Source organism: Diospyros lotus, chromosome 7, assembly GCF_014633365.1.
Source record: "Diospyros lotus cultivar Yz01 chromosome 7, ASM1463336v1, whole genome shotgun sequence".
NCBI classification, from domain to species: Eukaryota; Viridiplantae; Streptophyta; class Magnoliopsida; order Ericales; family Ebenaceae; genus Diospyros; species Diospyros lotus.
The window spans coordinates 7861976-7888595 of record NC_068344.1 but is presented as its reverse complement, the minus strand read 5'-3'; the positions used below and the strand labels follow the sequence as shown (position 1 = coordinate 7888595).

The window sequence follows — 26620 nt, the reverse complement described above, 5'->3', positions numbered from 1 at the left end:
TGGTTGAGGATAAGCATAAAAGTTTGCAAATTCTTGTAATAAAGTTAGGTAAGTTTGCAGATCACTAACCTGTTGTTGGAGGGTAAGAATATAGGACACAACCGTAAATAGGATCTTGAAGCTGAGCTAGAGCTTCAATAGTGAGTGTAACAACTACCTCAGATCGGTCCCTTGCCGGAACTTGGGCTAAAAGGATGGAGGCATTTCTGGCACTAAAAACTCTGTGGGTCGCAGAAAAATCAATACCTCCTTCCTCATGGCTGCAGTAAAAGGCAAAGAAGCATCGTGGGGTGTAATGTGCATGCAAGACTAAGCATGCACCGCATCGAGATTGGGGTCTTGGCATGATGGGCCTTGGTATGATGGATCTGGGTACTGGCTTAGATCTGGATGGATTAGGTATAGGTCAGATCTAAACGGGTTGGGTCGGACCTAATTGGGTCGGGTCAACTCAAATTTGATTTCAGATCTAGTAGTAGTGGGCAGAGGTGGCGTTGGTCGCAGTGACTAGCGGGGAGGCCAAACGGTGGTCTGCGACTACACGAAGGAGCAAGTACAGCGTGGGGCGTGGCTAGATTTGGGAAGCCGGCGAAAAGTAGCAGCTGCAAAGAATGAGCGACTAATGATGGTGGCGACCGATGGCGAGGGAGATCCGATGACGGTGGCCGGTGGTGACACCGATCTGAGTGGCGAAGGTGACCAAAGGTGGCAACAACCGGTTGCAGCGGTGGGAGTGTTGTACGCGCAGGCTTGCGCATGGAGGCCGTGGCGAAGACCGCGAAAGCGTCGATTGTGGGGCCGGTGGTGTTGGCCGAAAGCAGTCGCAATGGCGGCGGCAGAGGCTAGGGGTAGCCGGGACTGTGAGCAAGCAGTGGCTGGTTAGTGCAAGCATTCGCAGAGAAGAAGGAAGAAGAAAGAAGAAAAAGAAAGGAAAAATGAAAAAGAAAAAAGAAAAAAGAAAAAAAAGAAAATAAATATGGAATTTTTTTTTGGAAAAAGCGTTCTTTATTAATATTTCAGTGATTTGGGTGAAAGTGAGATCGGAGCTTTTCGGGTATTTATAGTTTCGAACCTATGTTTCAAAATAAGGAGCAACATAGGTTTCGAAATAAAATTCTTTGGAAATTAGGTTTTGAAATATAATGCTATGGTGTTTTCAAAATAAGATGTTTGGTAAACTGATGCCAGAGGTTTGTGATGGGACACTTTGAAAAAGTTATGTCCATAACAGGACTCGTGAGGAGAGTCAGGTAAGAATGATCTATCGAATGTAGAGAGAGCTCATGATAACTCAAAGGATTGGGTTGCGTGTTAATGCAACAGAGATAAGTGATCAGGTATGGATCACGCCAAGGCATAGAATGAACTACCCGATGTAAGACTTGGAACTGGCAACTGTGGTATGTGCTTGAAGCACTACTGATATGACGGGATAGTTGATGTGTTCACAAACAATGAGGAGCCTGACGTATATGTTCTCGCAGAAGGAGCTGAACAAAGAGGTAGCAATGGTGGATGGAGGCCCTTGAGGACCACGACTACACTACTTCGTATCACCCAGGGCGTGGCAGTAAGGTGCCCGACGCTTTGAGTAAGAATATGCCTACTGTGACTGGGTGGATAGCTGTGACTGACAGATGATAAAGGCTTTTAGCCTACTGAGAGGATCGTCTTTTTTCATCATTGGCCTAACGGTTTAGCTAGATCTGGTGAACAAAATACGAAAGATATGTATGTATTTTTGTCTATGGAATGACAAACATAGCCAATCCAAGTGTTCTGATTTATGCGAGATGGCATCTTCGAGTTATGGGGTAGGATGTATGTGCCTGAAAGTTTGGGAGATGTGTGGTTGTCTATAAAGAGGCACAATAAGAAATTCTATGAGGGACACGGCATGCTTGTAGGCATTGGATGTGTAATAAGTGCAAACTAGGGTGTTTGCTAGGGTTGAAATGATACGTGGTTGAGGTGTTCAGGTAATAAGCTGTGAATTGTCATAGTTACTTGATCGGGCAGGTGAAAATTTCGAGGATGAAATTTTCTTAAGGAGGGGCGAATGTAATACCCAAGAAATTTGGAAAATTTAAGAAAAATTAAATTTCGGGGAAGATTGGTATCTTAATAGCCCGAAAAATTGACCAAATTGACCGCAAGGAGAGCCCTGGAGCTGAGATGTCTAAGGAAAATGATATGATATTAACAAATATCTCGAGATAAGATTTATGGGATTAAAAGAAATCAGAATCGAGATAATTTTCGGAACTGCTTTGAATCAGGCTTAAAAATCGAATTGACATAAGGGCTTCCGAAAAGACAACGAAACCTTCAAAGAAGTCAAATAGTACATAAGGAACAACTCTTAAGTGGCATCGAGACTAAATAAAGGGGTTTCGCAGTCAAAGCATAAGTCCGGACCAAAGTGTAATTTTTAAAAATCCCCGAGGGAGGTCGAAACGACATTATTTCTGAAATTTCTGGGGCCAAATGAAAAGTTTAGAGTGTAAATAAAAAGTTTAGAGTGTGAGGGTCTCAACATAAGTTTTGAGAAACTCAGGGGCTTTATGGAAAGGGCCAAAAATGCATTTCAAAAGTTGAGGGGGTGAAAGTGTAAATTTCATCCATGGCCGACCAACCCATCCCACCATCGAATTCGGCCATGGGAGACCGGAGGAAGTGGATGGGAGGCCTCAAGGCAAGGCCTAGGCAAGCATCTTGGCTGACAATCAGCCTTATCACCGTAAAAAACGGCCAACTTTTGACCGAAAGTGGCCGAAAGTTTGGCCTATGTAATGGAGATGTTGGGGTCACTTTTGTTGAATTTTGGACTCACTTAGGACAAGGGAAGACATTAGTGGCCTTAGGTTGCTCAAGATAGGTCATTTTGTGGGTCAATTTTGGCTATAAATAGGGGAAACTTAGCCGAGGGTTTTGGAGAAATTAAGCTTCAAATTGCTCCCGTTTTCAAACGAATTGAGGGTCTAAAATAAGGGTCTTTTTTTCCCCATGAGTTGAGGATCAAATCTGGAGATTTTGAGACATTTTGATGGCCATTTGATGAAGTTTTGAAGTTTGACCAGAGAAAGAGGCGGGAGATCTGGCCAAGACTTTGGCTGGCTCGTTGAGGGCCTTCCGGTGTTCCTTTCAGGCCGAGAGTTGTTCCAGCATGATCGAGGTGGTGCATGTTTTTCAAGGTATTCCGAACTTCGTGCTAAATGTGAGTGGTTTTACTCCAAAAGATTATACATGTTATATTTTACCTATGTTGAGCATGATAGTCATGAAAAATGGCTAAGTTATATGTATTTTATGCACATCTTTTCATATTTGTACATATATTGTTGCATTGATGGTTATGATATTTCATTTGGCATGATATTATTAGCATATAAATATTTGTGTCAGGATGAGATGTCACCCTGATAGTGTAGTCGTAATTCCCCAAGGGCAAATGATGGAACAACGTTAGGATTATGCTGAAAGTAGGTCGAGATTCTGCCTAGGGTTTTGTGCCAGGCTGGTGGGCCAGGGAAGTTACACTAGGGAATATGATTGTTCATGTTATTGTATCATGCATTCATGTATCATGTTTCTAGACCCTTACTAGAAGATTTATCTTCTAATTGGGTTATACTCCTGGAACATTCAACGTTCTAGATAAGACTTGCAGCTTAGGCAAGGAAGTGATTGGGAGACGACGACACGTGGTGACGTGTCTGATGGACTTGGCAAGATGATCCTGGTATTTGTTTCTTCGGGAAGATTCAAATATGTCTTTAGCTATGTTCCGTTAAGGATTAGTCTTGATAAATGTAAGTATGGCTCAATGTATACTTGAGGTATTTAGTTGTTATCTCTTGATGATGAGTCTCCATGTATTTATGTATTTGAAGATGTAATGGTACAGATTCTTATGCTATGAGTAAATTCGGTTATGTACCATATCAGGTTTTCGATTATTGCTTCCGCATTTATGAAGATTACCTGTTTTAGTTTATTGATTCTTATTGGATATGCTGAGAAGGTAGAGCATAATTGTCAGGGAACGATTTATATTGAGTTTATCTTTAAAAAAAATATGCCCAAAATTCCTAAGTTATTTAACACCCTTGGAAAGGCGAGGCGTTACATGTGATATAGGTGCAAGTAGTTAGTGAAAAGTTATAAGAAAATTGGGAAATGATAGGATGTATTCTCGGAAAAGTTATTGGGAGTATTTCTTAATAATGAGTTTGAATTTGCCATTGATAGTTTAAGATTATTGGATGCTTAGTTACGTGTGGCTTGTCTGAGGGTATTAAATTATTAGGCTTTAAAGGAATTGATAATTAAGAATCAGTATCTCTTATCTCGAATTAATAAATTATTAACCATCTGCAAGAAGCTAGGATATTTTTTAAGATTGATGCATAATCGAGAGTAAGGGAATGAGACATTTCTGGAACGACATTTAAGTCATGATTTGATGTTGCCTTATGATTTGACCAATACACCAGCTACGTTAAAGTCGCATTAGTGATTGTATTTATTGACGATATATTGGTGTACTCCTCGGATAGGGAGATATGTGGGGATCGACGAAGGAAAACTTAGGAACTGTTGGGTCAAGGTTGTTAACTAGAATCTATATATTAAGTGATAAAATAGTTGGCATTTATTCAGAATGATTGTTAGAATTATGAGTTGAGGATGGTTGGCAAGATATGGATGAAGGTCAGAATGCTCTAGCTAAATTAGAATTGGAAAAGAAGAAGACTGGTCGTGTATTAGCCATAGCAATGATGAGCTAAGCCACCATTCATATAATGATGATTGAGGAGTAAAGTAAACCCTTGCTGTAATATTAAGGTCATATGTGGCACTAGATGAGGGATGAATGGATCTTCATTGCGATGTTTGAGGTTAAATAAACAACTATGGTGACTAGATTTTGTTAAATAATAATGACGACACAGAATGTGTGGACTAAGAGGCTAGAATAGTGCAAATAAAGTTAATAGCACTATTGCCAAGACAATTAGACACTTAGAGTCAAGGAGCAAGTCTGGTTGAGTAATTGGGAGATTGCGAGTTGACAAGTGAACTTGTGCTACTTTTGACTAGAAGCCAAAAGAGGTGATGGTCACATGTATAGTTAAGCCATGATGTATGGATCTGCCAACTAAGATCAGGATAATAGATCTCGTGAAGTATAGTCAATTGCAACGAAAGAAATCAGATGATTTCCATATGGTAGAGTATGATTATAGTCGATTAGCATGAAATGATGCCATAAGGATCAAGTGTCTCTTAAGGACTAAGCATGTGATACTACTTAGAAGAATTAAGCATGATATAGAGTGTTGATTCACAAATCAAAGGATGTAGGAATTAATTTAATAACATAAAATGTTATTTTTAAGGATTACTTCGAAAAATGTGATGAACTTGGATTTGACGAATTGTGGAAAATTGAGAAAAACATGTGACCTGCAATTAATAAGATTAGTCAGATATGAAAATTGGATTGTGGGTTGTTTTTTTAACCAAGAAAGTCATATATATAAATTCTTATCATGAAGAAGAAGTGATAGAAGAGGGAACCATTGCAACTCTAAGAGATGGGACGAAGAGCTCTAGCATAACGATAGCACCATAGGTGCATAACCTATAACAACGGATTTGAGGCTAATGACCAAGGTAGAGGACTGGTGGTTGGCTCACGATGAATGATGACTAGATTAGCCATAGTGGAAGGACTATAAGTTGGCTCGCAGTAGGGGTGCAAGACCTAAATAGTTGGAGTAACACAGTGTACTGTAGGAGACGATCAAGTGTCGAAGTTTGGGTAGCACCGTGGATGTTATGTTAAGGTTAGAATCCAATCTTCCAAGAAACTAGAGCGATGTGGTAAAACTGATCAATCATGTGTAGTATGCGAAAGGGCTACAATGGTCAAAGGAAAAAGTACAAGGAAAACTACCTAATATTGGTAATGATAGTATAGGCGAAAGCCTTACCTATATGACAAGATATGTGATGATGCATATTGTGATGTTTAAGAAATAGTTTGATGTTATAAAATATTTCTTTGGGGATCAATTCGATAGAAGTCAAGATGTATCAAAATCAAGGACTTTTGTGTTAAGATTGAAAACATATCAAAGCAAGATAAATGATGTTGTGGGAAATCGACAATAGAGAAGTGACATGTATAAGGATAATGATTGGATGACCTAGTGAAAAGAAAATTGAAAATTGATTATATGGATATGAGAGTCGCGGGCTCATTATGATGATGTGTGTACCAGCTTGGATGAGAGCTCAAGTTGAGACTTGTGGCCCAATGACCGGGATACATGGTTATGGGCTTTGAAAGGGAAATTTGAAAGGTGCGTATGGGTGACAAGTGTATAGATTGATGAATGTGGTCAGCCCAAGGGTTCTAATTTTGATGCACGATCAAGTTTAGGATAGGACATACATGCCAAAAGTCTTATGATTAAGAGATGAATATAGACGGTATAGTTTTCCTTGGGATATGTGATCGCTGTGAAGAGCTACAACAGGATTATTTGAAATAAGGAAATGAGGTATGTTCTTCCCTAGTTATTTGATCAGTCAAGTGCTAATTTCAAGGATGAAATGTTGAGATTTAGAATATATGGCAAATTTTGAGGATGAAATTTTTGTAAGGGGGGGAGAATGTAATATCTTAAATTTTCTAAGGGGCTCAAGAGTAATTTTAACTTAAGTCATATGTGAAATTATCTAAACATTTGGGACTTAAGTATAAATTTTTATAGTTATAAGTACCGAATCGACTGCAAGGAATGCCCCAGAGTGTAGATGTGTAAGAAAAATGATATGGTCTTAGCGTTCCGAGATATATTTAAGATATTAAAAGAAATCGAAATCAAGACGTTCAAAATTGGTCGACTATGATTCGTTGGCTTGCACTGATGCAATGAATCTGAAAAGGAAACTGAAGTGTGGGATGATTTGGTTTGTTGATTTGCTGGCCAGCTTGCCCCTGTAAATACTCCGATGCTCAAGTAAGTAAGCGGGTAAAGAAAGATGCAGAGTATCCACAAGTTGGCTAAGAGAGCATACCTCGGCTCTGAAGAGAGCTGTCTGATATATAGGATAATGGGATATCCTCCTGCATGCGTCGTACATCTGCAGGTGAGGGGACTGAATAGCTGATGCCGGCAAAGGTGTCCAGACAGCGGAATGGTGCCAACGGGACGCTCATTAATGAGGATGGGATTAAAGACGGGCGTGCAGGAACACAGAAGTGGCTATAATGATGTTGTTGTAAGGGCCAGGATAAGACCAGCATGGGCTAAGAGAATGGGCCGAATTAGGCCTGGGCAACCCAAATTGAATAACCCCTAGCCCATTACTGTTCATTGATTACTTTGTGGTCTTTTTGTCATTCGAACTGAATAGTGAATCCAGCGAACTAAAAACATCGCTGGGAGTTTGCTGTAGGCATCACCGGGAGTCCACTCACTATAGGCGTTACTAGAAGCTCGCTAGGTTTCACGACCCGAGCTTGGGGTTTAGCGATGTGCGAGCTTTCTTCCGACAAGCCTCGCTTGGGCTAACTAGGCTTTAGTCGATTGGGCCGACCTACTTGGTCGAGTCTAGCCCATAAGGATTAGTGCGAAAAATACTCGTAACAAGTCATATGTGAAATTATCTAAACATTTGGGACTTAAGTATAAATTTTTACAGTTATAAGTACTGAATCGACTACAAAGAATGCCTCGGAGCGTAGATGTGTAAGAAAAATGATATGGTCTTAGTGTTCCGAGATAGGATTTATGATATTAAAAGAAATCGGAATCGAGACAGTTTTCGGTACAGGTTTGATTCAAGCTGAAAAATAGAATCATCATAGGGGACTCCCAGGAAGTCAACAAAGCCTTGAAAGGCTCCGATTTTTCGAAATGATCAACCCTAAAATGGCTTCAGGATGAAACAAAGGCCTCGTGAACGCGTTGAGACAAAATCGTCCTTATCGAGTAAGCTATGAGTTATTAATTTTGAATTTTTTGTATCGTAATACAAATTAATCTGACGTTCGAGGATGTAAGTGCAATTAGAGAATTGCTTAAGTGAAATAGAAATAAATTTTGGGATTTAAATGTGTAATTTTTTTATTATTATAGTATAATATATAGTTATATATATATATTAATACATGCGTGTCTGTGCACCCGAGTGGGAGGCCAAGCTATTAGTGATCCAAATTGAAATTAAAATTGTAATTGAAGAGTGAGTTACAGAATCAGAGTAGCAAATCTGGGAGCAAAGATTATAATCTTACTGGCTAAGCTTGATGTGTGCGTAGTAGGCAAGCATGCAACAGTGATATATATATATATATATATAAATGCATATATGCGTGGCAGCCAAGGCTAAGATCTTTATAACTTGGGATGGGTTTTGGAGAAATGAGGAAGGAGATTGAGAAAGAGAGAAGGAGCTGGGTGCGGTGGCGGTCATAGCCACAAACAATAAGCCGCGAGCAACGACAATGGGTGGCTTTGGCAGTGTCGAGTGAAGCAGCACAGCTAGACGGAGCATACGCAGTAGCAGCGATCGATAGCGGTCGTGACGAAGGCTAGCGAGGGAGTGGGCAGCAGCCGACGAGGCCGCGATGGCTAGTGGTGGCTGCGGCGCGGAGGGCTGGCATAGTAGTTTGTGCAAGAGCAGGTCGCGCTGGGGAAGAAGACAAAAAAGAAGAAGAAAGAAGAAAAAAGAAAAAAAGAAAAGAAAAAAAAGGAAAATAGAAAATGAAAAAAAAAAGAAAAAAAATATGAATTTTTTTGAAAATTCTAGGAATTAATTTGGGGCTAAAAGAGCATGCCCGGAGCCAGAAAATTGATCGTGCACGCATTTTGAGGTCAGGATACGCATACCGAGGCAGCCTGAGAAGCTAAGTTAAGGTGAGAAAAATTTCTTAGAAAATTCTAAAAAATCAGAAAAGTTATTTTTTGAATTTTTATAGAGAAATATTTGAGAAAATATTCGTGGAATATTTAGTTTGGATTTATTGAGGAAAAATAGGAAGAAATTGAGGAAAATTATAAGAAAATTAGGAAAAATTAGAATAATGATATTCTTGAATAAATATGATGGCTAGGGTATATTGAGGTTCCGAATTGAGTACGTTAGAAGTCTGACACGAGAATCAAGATATTTTGAGATACGTTTGAGGTAAGTAGTTTGATCCAAAATCCGATTTTATGTAAATGATTTTATCATGTTGTCATGTCTTATTATGAATATGTCATGTAGATTGCATTTACATGCTATGATGAAATATACATATATACACGATGATATTATTGATCATGCAACCGCATAAGGGTTTGAGAGTACGAGCCGAGACCACTGCAATTCCAAGGGTGCACTCATACACCTCGGCATGTTGCAGGAAGTTGTAAAAATAAGGAGTAGCATTAAGGTACGATCAACTCAAACCGAAATGAAAAGGAAAAAGACATTTTGCATCTATGCACGAAATATGTTTATTGTACCCTTACTTAGATACTTCATCATCTAACGTGGGCTTTGCTTTTAGAATATTCAAACGTTCTAGATAAAGATTGTAGCAGAAACGATGATGAATGAGGCATGAAATGGCACTTAGCAAAGTACATGATGAATTTCTTTATAACATTGAGTTTCTTTATAACATTTGGACTATTGATTTTTGATGAAAAATTGTAAAAAAAAAATAGTTTAATGGACAATTTATATAATAAAACAGGATGATTTTTGAAAATGTCTCACTTTTGAGACATTTCAATGGCTAGGATCATTTCTTATGCATTTGATGGCTGAGATTAAACATTTTCCCGCCCACAACCGCGCAGCATCTCACTATCTCTCTCCCTCTATCTTTCTCTCTCTCCATCCTACCCACCCACCCATCCCCGTCTCCAGCCCTCTCTCTCTATCTCCCTCCTTCCCACCCACCCACCCCCTCTCCAGCCCCTCTCATACACACAGGCAGATACATATATACACACACACACATACCCACACACGCATCTTGTCTTATTATATAGAAATAGAGAGCAATGGAAGTAGCGAGCGAGGTGGGCTCGCGGTGGAGAGCCGATGCAGTGGCTGGGTGCGGCGGTCGGAGGTGCGGCCGATGGCGGTCGAATGGGACGAAGCTTGGTGGCCAAAAGTAGCAGGGTCGAATAGCGATGCCTGTCCGTGCACGCAGGCAAAGGCGTAGGAGGTGGCTCGCAGCAATGGGTCGGCGACCGAGGACCACCGGCGGAGACGACGTTAGCCACGGCGGCGGCCGGTAAAGGCCAAGCCAGCAGGTAACAGGTGCTGTGCACGGGCGGTGGCTTGCGTTGCAGGAATAAGAATGGGGAGGAAGAAGATGAAGGGAGAAGGAGAAAAAAAAAAAAAAGGAAAAGAAATGCTGAAAAAATTGGAAAAAGGGAGAAGGGCACCGCTTGGAGGTGGAAGACACGGAAGAGACTTGCCTGGATTTAGGTCTTCTAGGAATAGGAAAGCCATTATCTCTCTCGGAGGGCAACAATAGCGGCCTTCTCGGGTTCTCATCTCGCAAACCGGTTTTGGGGTTTTGCGGGTCTGCTCCAGAAACAGCAGCCACCATCATCACAACACACACTCACACAAATCACAAATTAAAAGGACTTGCACCCTCACATTTTCTGTCTTAACAAATTACAGACGAAGACACCGAGGGAATACAGTGGTACTGCAATTGCGACCGCAACTTCCATGGACAGAACTTGCAAAAAAGAAGATCAAAACACTCTCGCTGCAACTCGAAATCCAATGCTGCCTTTTTTAAGGCTTCTCTTTCAGCTAAATTCATAGCAGAGAACACCATAGTTAGAGAGATAAGCGATGATCTTCTTCTTCTGATCTCTTCTTCGGTGGGAACAATGGCAAAGCGATTTGGGGCACACAGCGTTTGTACCACTAGACGTGGGCTTCCCGTGGGTTTGGGGTTTTTTGTACTAAAATTGGGAAGAAGTATCCAAAATAAATATAACCATTTATTATTTATCCTAATTCCTAATAGTAGTAAATTTTAATAAAAGTCTTGGATTCCAAAATAGTATGTAATTTCCTGTGCCTTAATTTAAACTAAAAAATTAAAAATTCAAATTAGATTTGTTGACTTTGTATATGTATGTATGTATGTATGTATGTATGTGTGTATATTTTAATTAATGTATTATGTGTATGTATGTATTTTATATATTTATATATGTATTCTGTGTATGTATGTATGTATGTATGTATATGCATCTATCTTTCGTGTAACTCTTTTTTCGTGTGTGTATATATGTATGTATGTTAATATTTATTAGATTAATTAAATATATCACATAAACTGTCAATCAAATTTTATGATCGAATATGTTAATGATGAAGCAAAGAGAATAAGTATGACACTGAGTTGAGATATGATTTATTGTTTAAATTTATTATATAGGACGATTGTAAATAATTAAAAATAGTCTTATCTTTTGATTTTTATAGGATAATTTCTTTATTTTTTTGATTTCTTATTTTAAATTTAAAATGTCATTATTTTATGTTAAAAATAAAATTATTATTATTATTATCATCATCATATATTCTATTAAATTTTTTGTAATTATTTGTCCTCATATACTTTAAAAACTTCAAGCCCAAAACCAAGCAAATCTTTTATCAAGACCCAATTTGCCTAAAAGCCCACTTAACCCAACAGAAAAATATTCAATTTATTATGTAACTAAAATGTATTGCGTAAATTGTCAATCAAATTTTATGGTGGAATATGTTAGTGATGAAGCAAAAAAAATGAGTATGACATTGAGTTCAGCTATGATTTACTGTTTAATAAAAAATTAAATTTATCATGTAGGACGATTGTAAATAACTAAAAACAGTCTCTTTATAAAATAAAGATAAAATTAAATATAAAAAAAACCCTCATAATTTTTGTATGACGATTTCTTTATTTTTTGATTTTTTATTTCAAATTTAAAATGTCACTATTTTATGTTAAAAATAAAATTATTATTATTATTAAAATATATACTAATGGTTGAGATTGGCTGAGATGAATGATGTTACTGTCCATTCACTCACTGCCTTTCTCTCTCCCTTTTGTCTTTTTCTTTCTCACAAATCCACCTACATACCTCTCACTCGCTGTCTCTCTCTATCCCTTTCTCTTTCTCTTTCTCACCCACCCACGCCATTAGCAGGTGCGACGACAGGGCCAACTGTGGGTGAAGGGTCGACGAGTGCGACAACCACTCACTTCTTTACTCATTCCCCCCTCCCCTTTCTCTCTCTCTCACACACACAGACCCACCCACTCATGCCATCGGCAGGTGCGACGGTGGTGAGGGGAAGGGAGGGTCGACGGTTGGTGGAGGGGCCAGCGGGTGTGATGGCGGCGAGAGGGGGCGGGATGGACAACGATAGATAAGGGGCCAGCAGGTGCAGCGACCACTCTCTCACTCACTCACTACCTCTCTCTCCCCCTCTGTTGCACCATTTCTCCCACTCACTATCTCTCCATCTCCCTCTTTCTTTCTTTTTCTCACAGACCTACACACCCACTCCATTAGCGGGTGTGACAACGTGAGGGATGGAGGAGAGGGTCAACGACGGGTGGGGGGGTCCGCCAATGAGATGGTGATGAGGAGGGGCGGGAGGGACGACGGCGGATGGGGGCGAGGCATTGCGAGGGTTGGCAATGGGGCAATGGCGATCCGAGATGACCTGCGGGCCCCGACCGACCGCTGTCGGGGGCCCTTGAAACCCCCAACCAGTGATGGTCGGGGGCTCCAAAGGTCCCCGGCGGCTGCTGATATGTATTGTTTGATATTTAATTTTTAATTTAATTTATTCAGATTGTAGAGCACTTACTAATGTGCTTTATTATATAGATTTAATAATTTTATTTTATTATAAAACGTTAACAAGTATATAATAACTTTAATTCATGTTTTCTGTTCAGTGTTTATAATTTTTTTTTACGATATTAGTGAGCATTATTACATTTTAATCTTAATATTATTTACACCGTACCTTTAGGCACGGGTATATGCTAGTTATTTAATATTTCAAAGTATTAGTGTAATTATTCAAAATTTTGATGCTTGAGTTATTTGAAAAATAATTCTTCTGATCAATAATTTTTAAAATTATTTTCTAAATAAAGGTTGCAAAAATTGGAGTTGAGATAAATTTAAATAAAAAACAAATACTACACTACAAAATAAAAAGGTTTTAAGGAGGAGAAAACTGGTCATTAAAAGTCGATTTCCCATCGTTAAAGAGTTTTAATTAATGATAGGAAAAATCTCATCGTCGCTCGTCTTTAAAACTTCTACCGTTAAAAGTATTGATGATGGGAAGAAAAATACCATCGTTAATATAAACAGTAAGGGTCATAAGTCCCATCATTAAAAATAATAATAACGACTAATATTTCTTTCACTATAACAATGTGTATGATAATTGAAAATAATATCAATGATAGATATTCTCATTATTGCAATATTTACCTATTACTAAACATAATATCAACGATAGATATTTCCGTTGTTATTATAATATTTATTGGTCACTAAATATAAATCAATGATAAATATTTGCGTTGTTATTGCAATATTTGCCGATCACTAAATATAATATCAATGATAAATATTTTCGTTGTTATTGTAATATTTACCAGTCACTAAACATAATTTGAACAATGAATAGTCCCGTCGTTATAGCTATATTTACCGGTCACTAAACATAATATCAATGATGAATATTTTCATCGTTATATCTATATTTCTCTGTTATTATTACAATTCTAATGACTACTTTTACTATTATATAAGAATTTATTTTGTACCTATTAATTTTGACAAGAGAGATACTAATAATAAAAATGTGATTCTCAATTAGTTTAGTAAAAACAAGATATATACAAAATATGATTATTGACATTGATTATGTACTAGTTACAATCATCTTAAGGGATTCCATATGATTCACAATCATAAAAAATGGGGGGGGGGGGGAACTATTAGTTTCATATTATCCTAATATCTCCCTATAATCAAAATCAAAAAATTATTACAAATATCATTAGAATCCACATATTAGTCACAACCAATACCAACTTGTATCTTTAAGTACCTACAAATAGTAAAGAGAGAAAATCATATTAAAACATGTTTTTCTTTTTCTCCCTCAAGCTAACTATGAAACAAAGTAAAACAAGGCAAAATAGATAAAATCAACCATAATGTCAATTGAACAACTAAACATAAATAACCATTCACAAAAAATATTTAGAATCCGTTGTTCTTAAGACCAAACATCAATGTTGGCTCAAAGATTTAGAATTTTTTTATTTCATATCTCATTTTACATCAACTTGATAGAAGAATTGTGTACAAAATCTCATTTCAAACTCATTCACACTAAAGAATCAATCACTTACTAAACATTTGAATCCTCTAATTCTTTTATTTATTCAATCTCGGTAACCACTCCAAAAGTGACAAGAGAATTATGAAAAAATATATCAACAAACAAAAATATATAAAAAAACCAAACAAACTCCATAAGAACATGAATACATTAATTACATGATTAACACTATCTCTAATCAATAATTAATATTATTAGCAAAATTAGGTTTATCACCATGAATCTCATGTAGGAGGTTTAAGAATATAATACATATTTAATAAAAAGTTGTTAAAAAACTTTCATATGGTCTAGTTTTGAACATTGTACTGCAAAAATTTAAAACCATTCAGTAAAAGAAAAAAAAAAAAACTTTAAGATCAAAAGTAATCATGTATCTAAAAATAGTCTTATATCAAAGCCATGAAAAAATAAATAAATCCCTACAAAACTATGAAGTGAATATAATCTCATGGACATCTTCATCAAGAGTAGATGGGGAAATACAATTGAAGCATTTGAGTTTTGTTGCATGAAATATTCAACCCTTCGCAATCTCTCTTTAAACTCTACAATGTGTCTCTTTAGGGTGCGATTTTTCTTCATCCTTGTCATTAAGTTTAGTTTGAAGCTCTTCCATCTTCTTTTTACTAGGATTTTTGAAGTTTTTCCATTTGATTCCACCCCCATAGTCAAACATATGGCCGCGATATTGCGCTCCAAAACATTTTTTAGTTAATATTAGAAAGTGTTGGCTTTGCTTGAATGGTCTTTACAATCTGATCCTGCAAAATTTAAGGACGTAAAATTGAATGAGAGAATATTACTTGAAGAAACTTTAATAAAAGTTAAAGTAGTTGAGCATATATGTTTTTATTTAGTTTTGGGCTGAACCAACTTTCCATTCTTCTTTCGAATTTCAAAAAAGATATTTCCTATATTAGGTGGAATACCTTATTTTCCTCCATTTTGGCAATTATATATAAAATCATAAAAAAAATTATATTGGACAATAAATATCATAAATAAATAAATTGATATTTATTACAATTTTATAAATAATCTCTCTATGAGGCTTACTAATCGTGCGATGAGGCATTGAAGATTTAACTCTATTTTAAGAGTCTTGAAAGATTATTTTTTATATGAGAATAAAAAAATAATTATCATTTGAGACATGTAACAGTAAAGAATCACAACATTAAAACTATTTTGCATTTGTATTTTAAAATTACAACTCTATGTTGGGATTCTCAAATTTATCCTATTAAAAATGATGTATAATTGATAAAATTAATAAAAAAATAAAAACTATCTTAATTTTGTAAGCTGAACTCATTCTATCAAAATACATAGCCGCATTCTTAGTCATATATGATATTTAATTTCATTACTTCTAATAAGACTCTAAAGTTCCTCTAAACCCCCAAAAAGAGGACAATGTTTTGAGTAATCAATCAAAATAAAAGATATATATATATATATGAGCATAAAAAGGATAATTTATCTCAACTATTTTTCACATGTGATTGTTTTTATTTTTCCCAATTTCTTTCCAAACTTTTATTTGTATAGGACAAATAGTTTGACCACACACAATTCTTCCCAAGTACCTTGACCATAATTGATGACCTGAATTGTTGTAAAATATAATTGGAAGCTTTTCTCCACATTTGAATTCAACTACTTTTTTTTTCTTGATTTTTCCTTGAACTTTCTTTCTTTAGTATGAGTTCCAAACTCCTTCTCGCCCATTGGATTGGATTTTCTAGCGTAGCTAGGCAATGGGATGCTTTCTGGTGATTGGGACGAAGTCTTCGGGGTCAATTCACTGCCGTGCTTTAGCGATTCTTCTATTGTAATTCCCATCCCCTTTTGCCCAATTAAATTGCAGTGAACAGTTGGCGTTTGGCTGCCTGGAAAGTTCAGATCGATGGCGGCTGCTTCTTTCATTCCGTTTGTGGCCTTGTATTTCCTGTCTCATCCCGCTGTTTCTGCTCATGATAACAGCAACAATAATACCAAGATTAGCTGTCCCACGTCGTTTCGCTGCGGAAATTCAGGACCACCGCTTTATTTTCCTTTCACCGATATCTCCAATCCCCTGTGCGGGCTGTGCACTGTGTTTTGCGATGATCACGAACATCCTGGATCTTTTATCAATTTTGGAAGTGAAGAAAAATTTCCGATAACTGACATCTTATCCAGGCCCAGCGGTTACGGCCGTGTTACAGTCGTCCATGACCCAGGGTTCACAGATCGTTTACGTGCCAGAAATTGCAGTGGCTTCAGAAATTTGAGCTTACCCAATTCTCCGTCTATTTCCTTCACTATCCCTCGAAATCTCACCCTCTTCAAGTGCTGGAAAGGCTATCCACTTAGCCCTTCAGCACATGATGAGTATTTCAACTACACAGGCTGTCATGATTTCTATTTGTACTACCAGAAGCATCCGATAGATGGTCATCACAACATTTCTGCTTCTGCCGATTCTTTTCATGGCTGCGACACCATTCAGCTGCCTTTGACTCCGTGGCTATATAGTAAAACTGAACCTGGTGAGAACGATGGCGATCTATTAGAACTATTGAAAGGTAACTATTATATCGACTTGCAATTGTCCGAGGAATGTCGCAAATGTCACAGGAGAGGAGGCCTATGCCAGACCATCAACCGAAGATTTCACTGCACTGCAAAAAAAAACGGTACTTCTCTACTACACCTGCACATGAATCTTGCAGTTATGCCTGCTGTTACGTCTCTGTCTTCAGCAGTATCATGGTGCCTCTTTCTCCCAAAAGGCTTGAGCCAATCAGGGAGAGTCTGCAATAATATGTATCAGACTATTACCTAATAATTCGTTTAACCTGCTGCTGTTTATTGCAGGGCCAAACCTCAAACTGATCCTTCCCTTAGGTAAAGAAAACCTTCTAAACTAACTTCTCTATTTGTTCTTTCATTGTTTTATTTCTGCCCTGCTTCTTTCTTGTTGGTGATGACCACCACCTGTTTGTTCTTTAGTCACTGCCGGAGCCTTTGCCATTTGCTTGACTATTGTATTGATTATCCGTCGATGCAAAAGACGGAAGTATGTCTCTTCACATCTGTTGTCAAGGAACATTTCCGCCGATCCTTCAGCTGAGATTGAATTTAGCGGAGTCTTCTTCGGAGTTCCTGTCTTCAAATATGCTGAACTTGAACAAGCGACAGACAATTTCCATCCTTCCAATGAGCTCGGAGATGGAGGTTTTGGCACCGTCTACCATGGTAAGATGGTTTAAAGTTGTTCATATTTGTCACCGCATCACCAAACTCACAATATCAAATCTGAGAATCTGCATATTAATTATGTATAATCACAATTGTTGATCTCTTCTCAACCAGGGATACTTCAGGATGGAAGGGAAGTGGCAGTTAAACGCCTATACGAACACAACTCGAGGCGCGTGATGCAATTCCTGAATGAAGTTGAAATCCTAACCTGCCTGCGCCATCCCAATCTTGTTTCCCTTTACGGCTGCACTTCACGCCACAGCCGGGAACTGTTGCTTGTTTATGAGTACATTCCTAATGGCACTCTGGCCGATCACATCCATGGCGACCGAGCCAAGGATGGCTTGCTCACATGGTCTATTCGGATGAGCATAGCCGTGGAAACTGCCAGTGCATTGGCATACCTCCACTCTACTGATATCATCCACCGCGATATCAAGACTGACAACATACTACTCGACAACAACTTTTCTGTCAAAGTTGCTGATTTTGGGCTTTCAAGACTCCTCCCAACCGATGTGACACACGTCTCGACAGCTCCACAGGGGACTCCCGGCTATGTTGATCCGGAATATTACCAATCTTACCAACTTACTGATAGGAGTGACGTTTATAGCTTTGGAGTTGTGCTCATTGAGCTCATATCGTCCATGCCTGCCGTTGACATTAGCAGACATAGGCATGAGATTAATTTGGCTAACTTAGCAATAAACCGAATCCAGAACCGTGCATTTAATGAGCTGATTGATCCTTCTCTTGTGTTTGAGTCAAACACTTCAGTCGAAAGGGTGACTACATCAGTGGCAGAGGTGGCTTTTGGATGCCTACAACTCGAAAAGGAAATGAGGCCAAGCATGAATGAAGTTCTGGAGGCTTTGAAGGAAATTCAAAATTACAAAGACGAGGAGAACAATGGGGAACAAATTGACAATTCAGAGCCCTTAAATCATAGATGGCCTCATCCTTCCCCTGAGGGTGATGATGCTGTGTTGTTGAAGAGTGGCAAGGTGCCACCTTCACCCGATTCTGTAACCAATGCTCACAGATGGGTGAGTGGCTCTACCACATCCATTTCCAGTGGATAAGGCTTCATTTTCTTACACCGAAAAAAGATGTCTCCAGTGCACAAGGATTGGGCTCGTGGTTCACCAGTGAGTTGTTTGATTTTGTTTTCTTCTCATCTGCTTGTTTTGATATTGACACATATGATGTCAAGAAATTATACTGGCTGATGTATGTAGTATGGAGCTCCCATTTGTACATGCAGAGTTTTGTTTGAAGATTACGGAAGTTTTATCTCATCTTTGATTGCGTTTCCCTTTCCTGCTTGCAAAGGGAAATAGATGAAAATGAAGTGGGAAAACACTGAAATTGGATTTATTTTTTAAATACTGATATGAATGTTGCAGTGAATAATTGATTCCCAAGGCGAAACCAGAAAATTGCGAAGGTTTTGGTTCTTGCGTTCAAAGAATTGGCACCTGTAAGGTTACTGTTCAAATAAGTACTATAAGAGCTTAGAAGAAGATGAACAGAAAATGAGGCCTTAGAATTTATGAAGAATGGTGTTGGTGGCACCTAGAGCTTACGGTTGAGGGTAAACCGAAGCTGTTTTGCTAAATTTGGGTTTGGACGAGTTGAATTGGAGAAACAAAGAGGAGAACAGTAAGGTTAAATGATGTAAATAGCAAGGCTGCATGAATACCATAATAAGTTTGCATTTATGCTGTGCGCATTTGACAGAACAAAAATTTCTGTGAAGAGTTGTGAATGGCTTCAGGTAAGAATTTCATGCCAGTTTTTATAGCTTTGCTTCAAGTTAAACATATTAATGTACCTAAATTTTGTAAGTGGATTCTGTATATTTCATATCAATAAAAAGAAGAAGATAATTCTGTAAATTCTGGGACGGGAAGAAGAAGGTAATTTTAGCAATTAAAGTGATTGAGGTAAGAAAATCTCTACTTCAAATCCCTGTGGTTTTGTTGACACTGCACTCACAATCTTACATTCAAAAGCTTTCATACTGTGTGATTCATTATTTCATATGATTTGTCTCAATTGATAGATTTGTTCACTACTTGACTTAAATTAGAAGAGTGTGAACTTGATGATTGTTCATTTCTACGGAACACAAAAAGGTCTGGCCAAATATTCTGGAGATTTGCAGTCTGTGTGAAATTGTTGAACACTTGAACTAACCTGTATCGTGTGCAGTGTGCTCGATGCAATGGCATGCGGTTGCGGGTGGTGTCAGTGGTCTGTATTTTCTACCAAGTTTCATGGTTCATGAGTGTTCTGTTACCTCACACACACACGCACATATATTATTAGTTTGGGGAGCTGGTTGTTGATGAGAAGCATGAAGAATTGCTCCAATTCATTTCATTTTGTATGAACTTGTAATATAGGTGTAGCGTCCGATGATATCCAGTCTTGTGAGGAAATCATGTTGCAAGTACACCACCACCCCAACTACCCTATTTCATAAATACAAGACCATGTCCTTGGATTTTCTTGGTTTAAAGGGAATGTGTATATGTGTGATATGTGTGATGAAGAATTTTACCTGGGAAAGTGAAATTATTGAAAGACCAAAATGCCATAGGTAAGGAAGGGTCTATAAAAGGGGTACTTAGCCTCTTCTTGAAGCATTTGACCAGATTCAAAAGTGGGAGACGAAAAGAGGCGAAGACACTTATCTTGCTCATATAAACCTGTTTGGTAAACCAAGTAATTCAAAGGGAACAGTTAAAATAGAGAATTGAAGAGTCAAGGAGAAAGTAGAATTCTATCCACCCCATACCTACAACGGAATATTGCAAATTGTGTTAAAGTGTTTGGAAAATGAGGAAGAAATAAACTTAAACGATCATCAAAGGAATCATTTTGCTTCTAAACATCAAGATTACATTGAGGTTCGTCTTACCGTAGGCTTTCATTTACTAGTTAAGTCAATTGAGAAATTAATGGTTATTTTGAGTTAAAATCTTGTTAATGTGGTTAATTTTTATTTTTTAAACAAGATACATAAGAGTTGTTGTGGGATGCCCTAGGAAAATCAAATTCAAAAATTCCAAAATTAATAGATATATTCCAAGGAAGCCGAAGACCTAGATGACCCCGAAGAGTTTTTCAAGGCAAGAATCTCTTGGAGACTCCAGAGAGTCTCCATGAAGGTCCAATCTTAGCATTTCCAAGGCCAAGACTCATTCAGAGTCTCCAGGCCCAAGCCATCCGATGGCTCCGAAGAATCTTCAAACCTATCTAGAGGATACTCATTGAGAGACTTTAACCTCGAAGATGTTTCAGGCCCTCCGATCTCATTCAATGCATTTTTCCTTAAGAGTTGGAAGACTCACATTAGCATGTCGTGTGTCATGCATACACACCCACTGTGCCTATGCACTTAGCAATCCCAAGCATCTACCATTTTTCAAAAAATAATGCTCATTTCATTAATAAGAGTAAATCCAAAGTACAAAAGTCAAAATGAGCCAAAAGTGCCAAAAGAAGCCCTTAGATCTTCTCTCTTTTGTATCATTCTCTATTTTCCTAACTTGTATAGCTAGAGGGCCTATATTGTTTATAGGAGATTTGTATTTCCTAGCTTGTGAGCTCAATGGCCTACTTGTAAAATAAGATGTTGTAATTCCTAGCAAGGTTGCTAGAGAGCTTATCGGGTGTGGTAGGAGGTTTAGTGAATTGTTTCAAATCCTTAGTGAAGAGCTAATGGAGTGGATGTAGGCCATTTGAGTGAACCACTATAAATAGTTGTGTCCCTCTTGCATTTATTTTGATTTCATTTCATTGTTTTTATAATTTGTTTTCAAAACCTCCCAAAAAGTTTTAAATTTATCAAACACCCAATTCACCCCCCTCTTGTGTTATAGTGCCACTGTTATATGATTATAACATCACGAAGACTCCAAAGAGTCAGGTCATGCATGCATTCCGCGTGTCCTGTGGCCTCCACCATCAATGCCTACAAATACCCCCAAGTACGTGCCAAAAGGAGAGGACCTAGATCTTGGACTTGAAAACTCAGACCCAAGTCCAACACTCTAGACCCAAACTGATCCAGAGACTCTCATATGAAGAATCCCATCTGAAGAAAATCATCCAAAGCTTTATACATCATACATGCATACTTTACTCTACACTATGGCATCATTTAACTTAGGCATCGGAGGGCCCACGTGGGGGAGCTTCCCACATGCCTTCTGACTGTGTTTGTGTCATAGACTCATCCGGAGACTCCCTAGCTCTCTCGGAGCCTACTCATTCGGAGACTTCTTCCATAGCTAAGCCATCTAAAAACTAGCTAGCTAAAGACTCGATTCATCGGGGAGCAAGTCTCCTGAAGACTCACCAAACATCCGAAGACTTTGGGACCCCCTTTACTTTCCTAAACAATGGATCAAGCTCTGACACGAGGATCCTGCTCTCCCACATAGCGGATTTAGCCATCCTCTATCTAGGCACTTAGTAGCACCCCTTGCTAGCAAGGACCTTACACCCCACTTCCTCTCTGGGCTCTACCAAGTTGATTCTTGTGACATATAAATTTAATTGTTGTATTCCAACACCAGCAATTTGGCGTCGTCTATGGGAAACGAGCAAAAAGTCAAATTCCATGGTGAAGTGTACAAAGTCCTCTTAGGCAAAGGCATCCCAATCTGAAAACACACATATTAGTCTCCCCAGACAAAAGGAGGCTACCACAAGGGGGCGTCACTCGGTTATGTCCCCGGATTCAGGGTTTTTCCCCTTCTATTATGCGACTTCAAAGGCTTTTCTCCTACTATTATGCCATTTCCCATAGAAATGCAAATGGCCCTCGAGGGAGAGCATACCATCCTAGCTTAGTCGATAAGTGCTCCTTGACTTGGTCTTCCTTGGGGGCCAGATATAAGACGAGGCAAGGCAAGTTGGGAAAAAATTAGCTGGCAAGATGGTACCTCACATTATCCCTCAAAGATCCAAGTTTGGGCAACAAACGAGGACACTTCCTGAACTTGAAAAGACCATCCTTCCTAGCAATGAAGCTCACCGAGGAGGAATACTACCCTAAGGTCAGCCTAGTGAAGTTACTACTCCTCTAGAAGTTTTTGAGAGCAGTCATCCACTAGAAAGGGCGACATCTTAGATTAAACCGTCTCGCAAGCGTGTTCCCACACGAATATGAAACTTGGTCCCTTGCAAGATCGTTTTATGAGCCAAGAATGCCTTCCTACTTGGCATCATATAAGATACGTGTTATGCCACGAAAGGGGTAGTAAGAGACTACTACTTGCCGGAACAAGGCCGTTCGAAGTCACAAGTAAGAAGGATTGTTGAGGAAGTAATTGACGAGAAGAGGCCATTGTCACTCATGACAACTCATATAAGAAGAGAACACCTTTAGTAGCTAATGTAGTAAAGTGACCACTCCCTCGAAAATCCTTAACTCCCACTGTTACCTACCTACTCTAAACCGTTTAGCATGTGCAATAGTTCAACTCTCTGTATTCTTACATGAATGAGACGACGTCATGGCTTATCACAGGCCCCCAAGGACATGGGATCCTATCTATCCACTTGAGATTCGCTAAGGGTTAAATGAGTCGTTGAGGTGTCATAACTGCTATAGAAGTGCCATCCTAAAGGACAACCTTCGCCCCGTTATGAGGGCCTCTAATATTCAGCCAACCTGGAAGTCTACACCAACAGGCTTACACTGTAAGAAAAAACACTTAAACACGGGAAGTATTAACTAATCTTTCCCACTATAAATTGCAGATGTAGGTGAATGTACCGAACCACGTAATCAAAACATATTTGTACAAAGAAAAATAGTGAATGTGGTGTGTGTGTGTGATTCATGTTATACTTCATGCTTTCTGTACATATATACATGTCTAATTTGTCTTGTAGCAACATAGCCAAAATTTGAACTTGACTCGCACTGGGGAGCCAGGGGCATGGTACCCCTTTTGCTCAGTTTAAGTCCTAATAATCTTCTAAGATTCTTGGAACCAAAAGATGATTATATCTGAGACTAAGACCTAGCTGAGAACTTGGTCACGGGATTCCGCCCCAATCTTTATTAATCTTCGCACACTCATCAAATTGTCATTACCTTCCAAGTCGATAAGCAAGAGCAAGCTGGACTTTAGATAGAAATGCTCAAATCACACGAAAGTGGACCATTAGTTTGAAACATGGAAGTTATACAATTATCTTTGGCAGCCTTAATGCCATGTGAAGTGCTTTTGCTTGGCTTCATCTTGCCCGTGTCTCATCTTAAGCAAATCCGACACTTGCACCTTTAGGAAAACTTTGATTCTGCTTAGAGTTGGAAATGTGTAATCTACGTAGATTTCTTGTTATCTCACAGCTTACGACATTTCTATAAGGAACTCTTCAGATTTGACAACCTTAACTTGGATGTGCGCCTTGTGATGTAGTTATCTAGACTTACATATTAATGTGGACACTTGCATTATATCGGGTTTCTTATATGCATCCCATTAGAACACTGACATATGTCTGTACGTTAACCCGGGATAGCGTATTGCTCTCAAAGATACTTCCATTCCTTATGCCAACCCTTGTGATTGTCAGATCTCTCGGAACACAGAAAAAGGAAAGTGCTTCCCTTAAAGTGATTGTCTCACACCAGATCAATTTTAAATCATGATAAATCTTCAAATTACGAACATAGGCGAAACGATGAACCGCAAAAAAAAAAAAAATAAATAAATATTGGTATTCTCTCTCTAATTGTGAACGTAGGAAAAATGTTGAACCGCAGAAACAAAATATTTCTCTCTTATTGCACATGTAGGTGAAACGCCGAACCATGAAAATAAAATATTCTTTCTCTCTCTGATTGTGGACGTAAGCAAGATACGTTGAACCACACAAACAAAATACAGTGCTACAACGCAAGCCCTATGCCACAAGCACCCACGTCTTTCCACCCAATCAAATCTTACTCACACATAAGGGCCGTCAAACATGCTCCCGTGAGAACCAATTTAATTTGTCTTTGGACGCAAAGACCGAGGGTAGCATCGCATCCTAATTGCTATTCTCGTTCCTTATATATATAGGTGGAAGGAATGGGGTTTAGGGAACAATGACTCACATGTGCCAACATGGCCATGACCAATCAAACATAATGCCACAAAAGCATTTATTTTATGAAGGTACATTAGTACTCAACTCTTACACTACGCTAGGGCGCCTGATGAGCATGTCTACGTTTCTCCATTGACCAGACCTTCCTCAAGGAAACACTACAAGTTTTGGTGATCCTTCTTCTTGCGCCCGTGAGAGCATGCATTGGACATTCAAATCCCCACTACTCCTTAGTGACGAACTAAAAGTCCCATGAGACTAAATGACCGGGGCATGCAGCGACGTTCGTCAAACCCCAATGGGATTTGTGAGTCTAAGGCGATCTGGAAGATTGGGACATGACCCATCCCCCTAGTTGTGTTGGAGGCAGTGATACCACCTGCTGCCCTTGTGCTTTGGATGCTTAATGGGACTCTACATCTCATAGTATCTCGATAGGTACATTTTCATTTATATAATCATTCTCTACTATCATAATTTCACATATACAACTGTTTTACCACCCAAAAGTTGGGGTAAACTAGCATCCCCAAGACAGTTACACTGGGAAGCTAGGTTTTCTTTGTATATATGTGTGTGCAGGTACTCACAAAGCGTACAATTCCCTTTGAGGCAATCAAGTCCTGCACGCAATTATTGGTAATCAGTTATAACCATTAACAAGCGTTCAATTACTTTACATAATCTTCTATGCCATTCTACTTTTATACATACGTGCATACAAACACACCAAGCATTCGCACTTAGTCCTTGAAATGCTCATCCTTCCCAAAAAATACTCATTTCATCGATATATATGAAACTTGGAATACAATAGTCGAAATGAGTTACAAAATCGATCCAAAAACATCAAAAAGTAAAATAAACATATCCTAAGGCAGGGTGAAAGGGATCACCTTTAGAAGGGGAAGTCACTGCTTGACTATCATCCAGGACATGTAGACCCAACAGGTCAATACCTACCAAAGCATCAATAGTCTCTAGCATATCTCCCATAGCCAAGTCTGGTGTGCCCCTAGGGTCCCAAAGACAGCTCAAGCACAAGCGGACTCCACAAACCAGTAAGGTTGGACAAATCATACTCTTGACCAACTTTTATTTAATATGCTAACATAGTCGGCTTTGGATTATCGAACTCCTGCCAATCAAGGATGTTGCAGCCCAACATCCCCAGTGTGAAAACCAGCTTCAAAAAGATCTCCCCAGGACCCGTCTTCTCTAAATAATCTGGAGCTAAGTAAAAGCCATACTTCATAAAGCCTGAGGCATACTCCTCCTTCCTCGTGTAGCATTCTCGAGAGAGCCTATACTCTTTCACCGCCGCCACTCGAATGGCGTTGATGTTTACTTCCCTTAGTTGGTAGGTAGTTTCTTCGACTTTCCCCTCTACCTCCCAGATTCGGACGCACAAGTTCTCCGTCCCCTACATCATGCACTTATTCTTCTCTTTAAACGTAGTGTTGGCAATCTGAAGGGCTGTAGTGATCTTTCGTTGCTCTTCTAGCTTGCCCTTTATTTGTCCATTGTCGTCTTTGAGGGAGTTTCTCTCCCTCCTTATTCTTTCAACGTTTAACTCAAGGTCCCAGGCTCATTCCCTACAGTCCTCATGGTCCTTAACTTTGTGCTCAAGAAAGCTCCATTTAGATCCAAGACGGATGCCTTCGTTTATCCATTTTTGCCTATTCGCCTTGGCTTTGGCAAGGTCAGCCTGTGCACTTCCAGTGGCAACGACCTGCCTCTGGACACTCCGCATAGAAAACCA

At 38.8% G+C, this 26620-nt stretch overlaps 2 protein-coding genes and 1 pseudogene across 3 annotated transcripts in view; all 3 read left to right on the top strand.

Annotated features, from left to right (window-relative positions):
• LOC127806289 (LEAF RUST 10 DISEASE-RESISTANCE LOCUS RECEPTOR-LIKE PROTEIN KINASE-like 1.1) overlaps positions 1 to 19457 on the top strand; it is a 95596-nt gene extending 76139 nt beyond the window's left edge. Inside the window, exon 6 of one of the 2 annotated variants that reach the window (XR_008024399.1) lies at positions 19404 to 19457. The gene's annotated coding sequence lies outside the window, so the exon portion shown is untranslated. Of the gene's footprint in view, positions 1 to 19221 lie in introns of both variants that reach the window. The other variant, XR_008024400.1, reaches the window with a different exon arrangement.
• Positions 1 to 26620, top strand: part of LOC127805528 (LEAF RUST 10 DISEASE-RESISTANCE LOCUS RECEPTOR-LIKE PROTEIN KINASE-like 1.1) — a 107523-nt pseudogene that overhangs the window by 23922 nt on the left and 56981 nt on the right.
• On the top strand, positions 16215 to 19034 carry LOC127806291 (LEAF RUST 10 DISEASE-RESISTANCE LOCUS RECEPTOR-LIKE PROTEIN KINASE-like 1.1). Its single transcript, XM_052343493.1, has 4 exons — positions 16215 to 17165; positions 17347 to 17376; positions 17482 to 17727; positions 17845 to 19034. Exons 1-4 carry the CDS (start codon positions 16394 to 16396, stop codon positions 18816 to 18818), a joined length of 2022 nt encoding a protein of 673 aa, XP_052199453.1. The 5' UTR covers positions 16215 to 16393; the 3' UTR covers positions 18819 to 19034.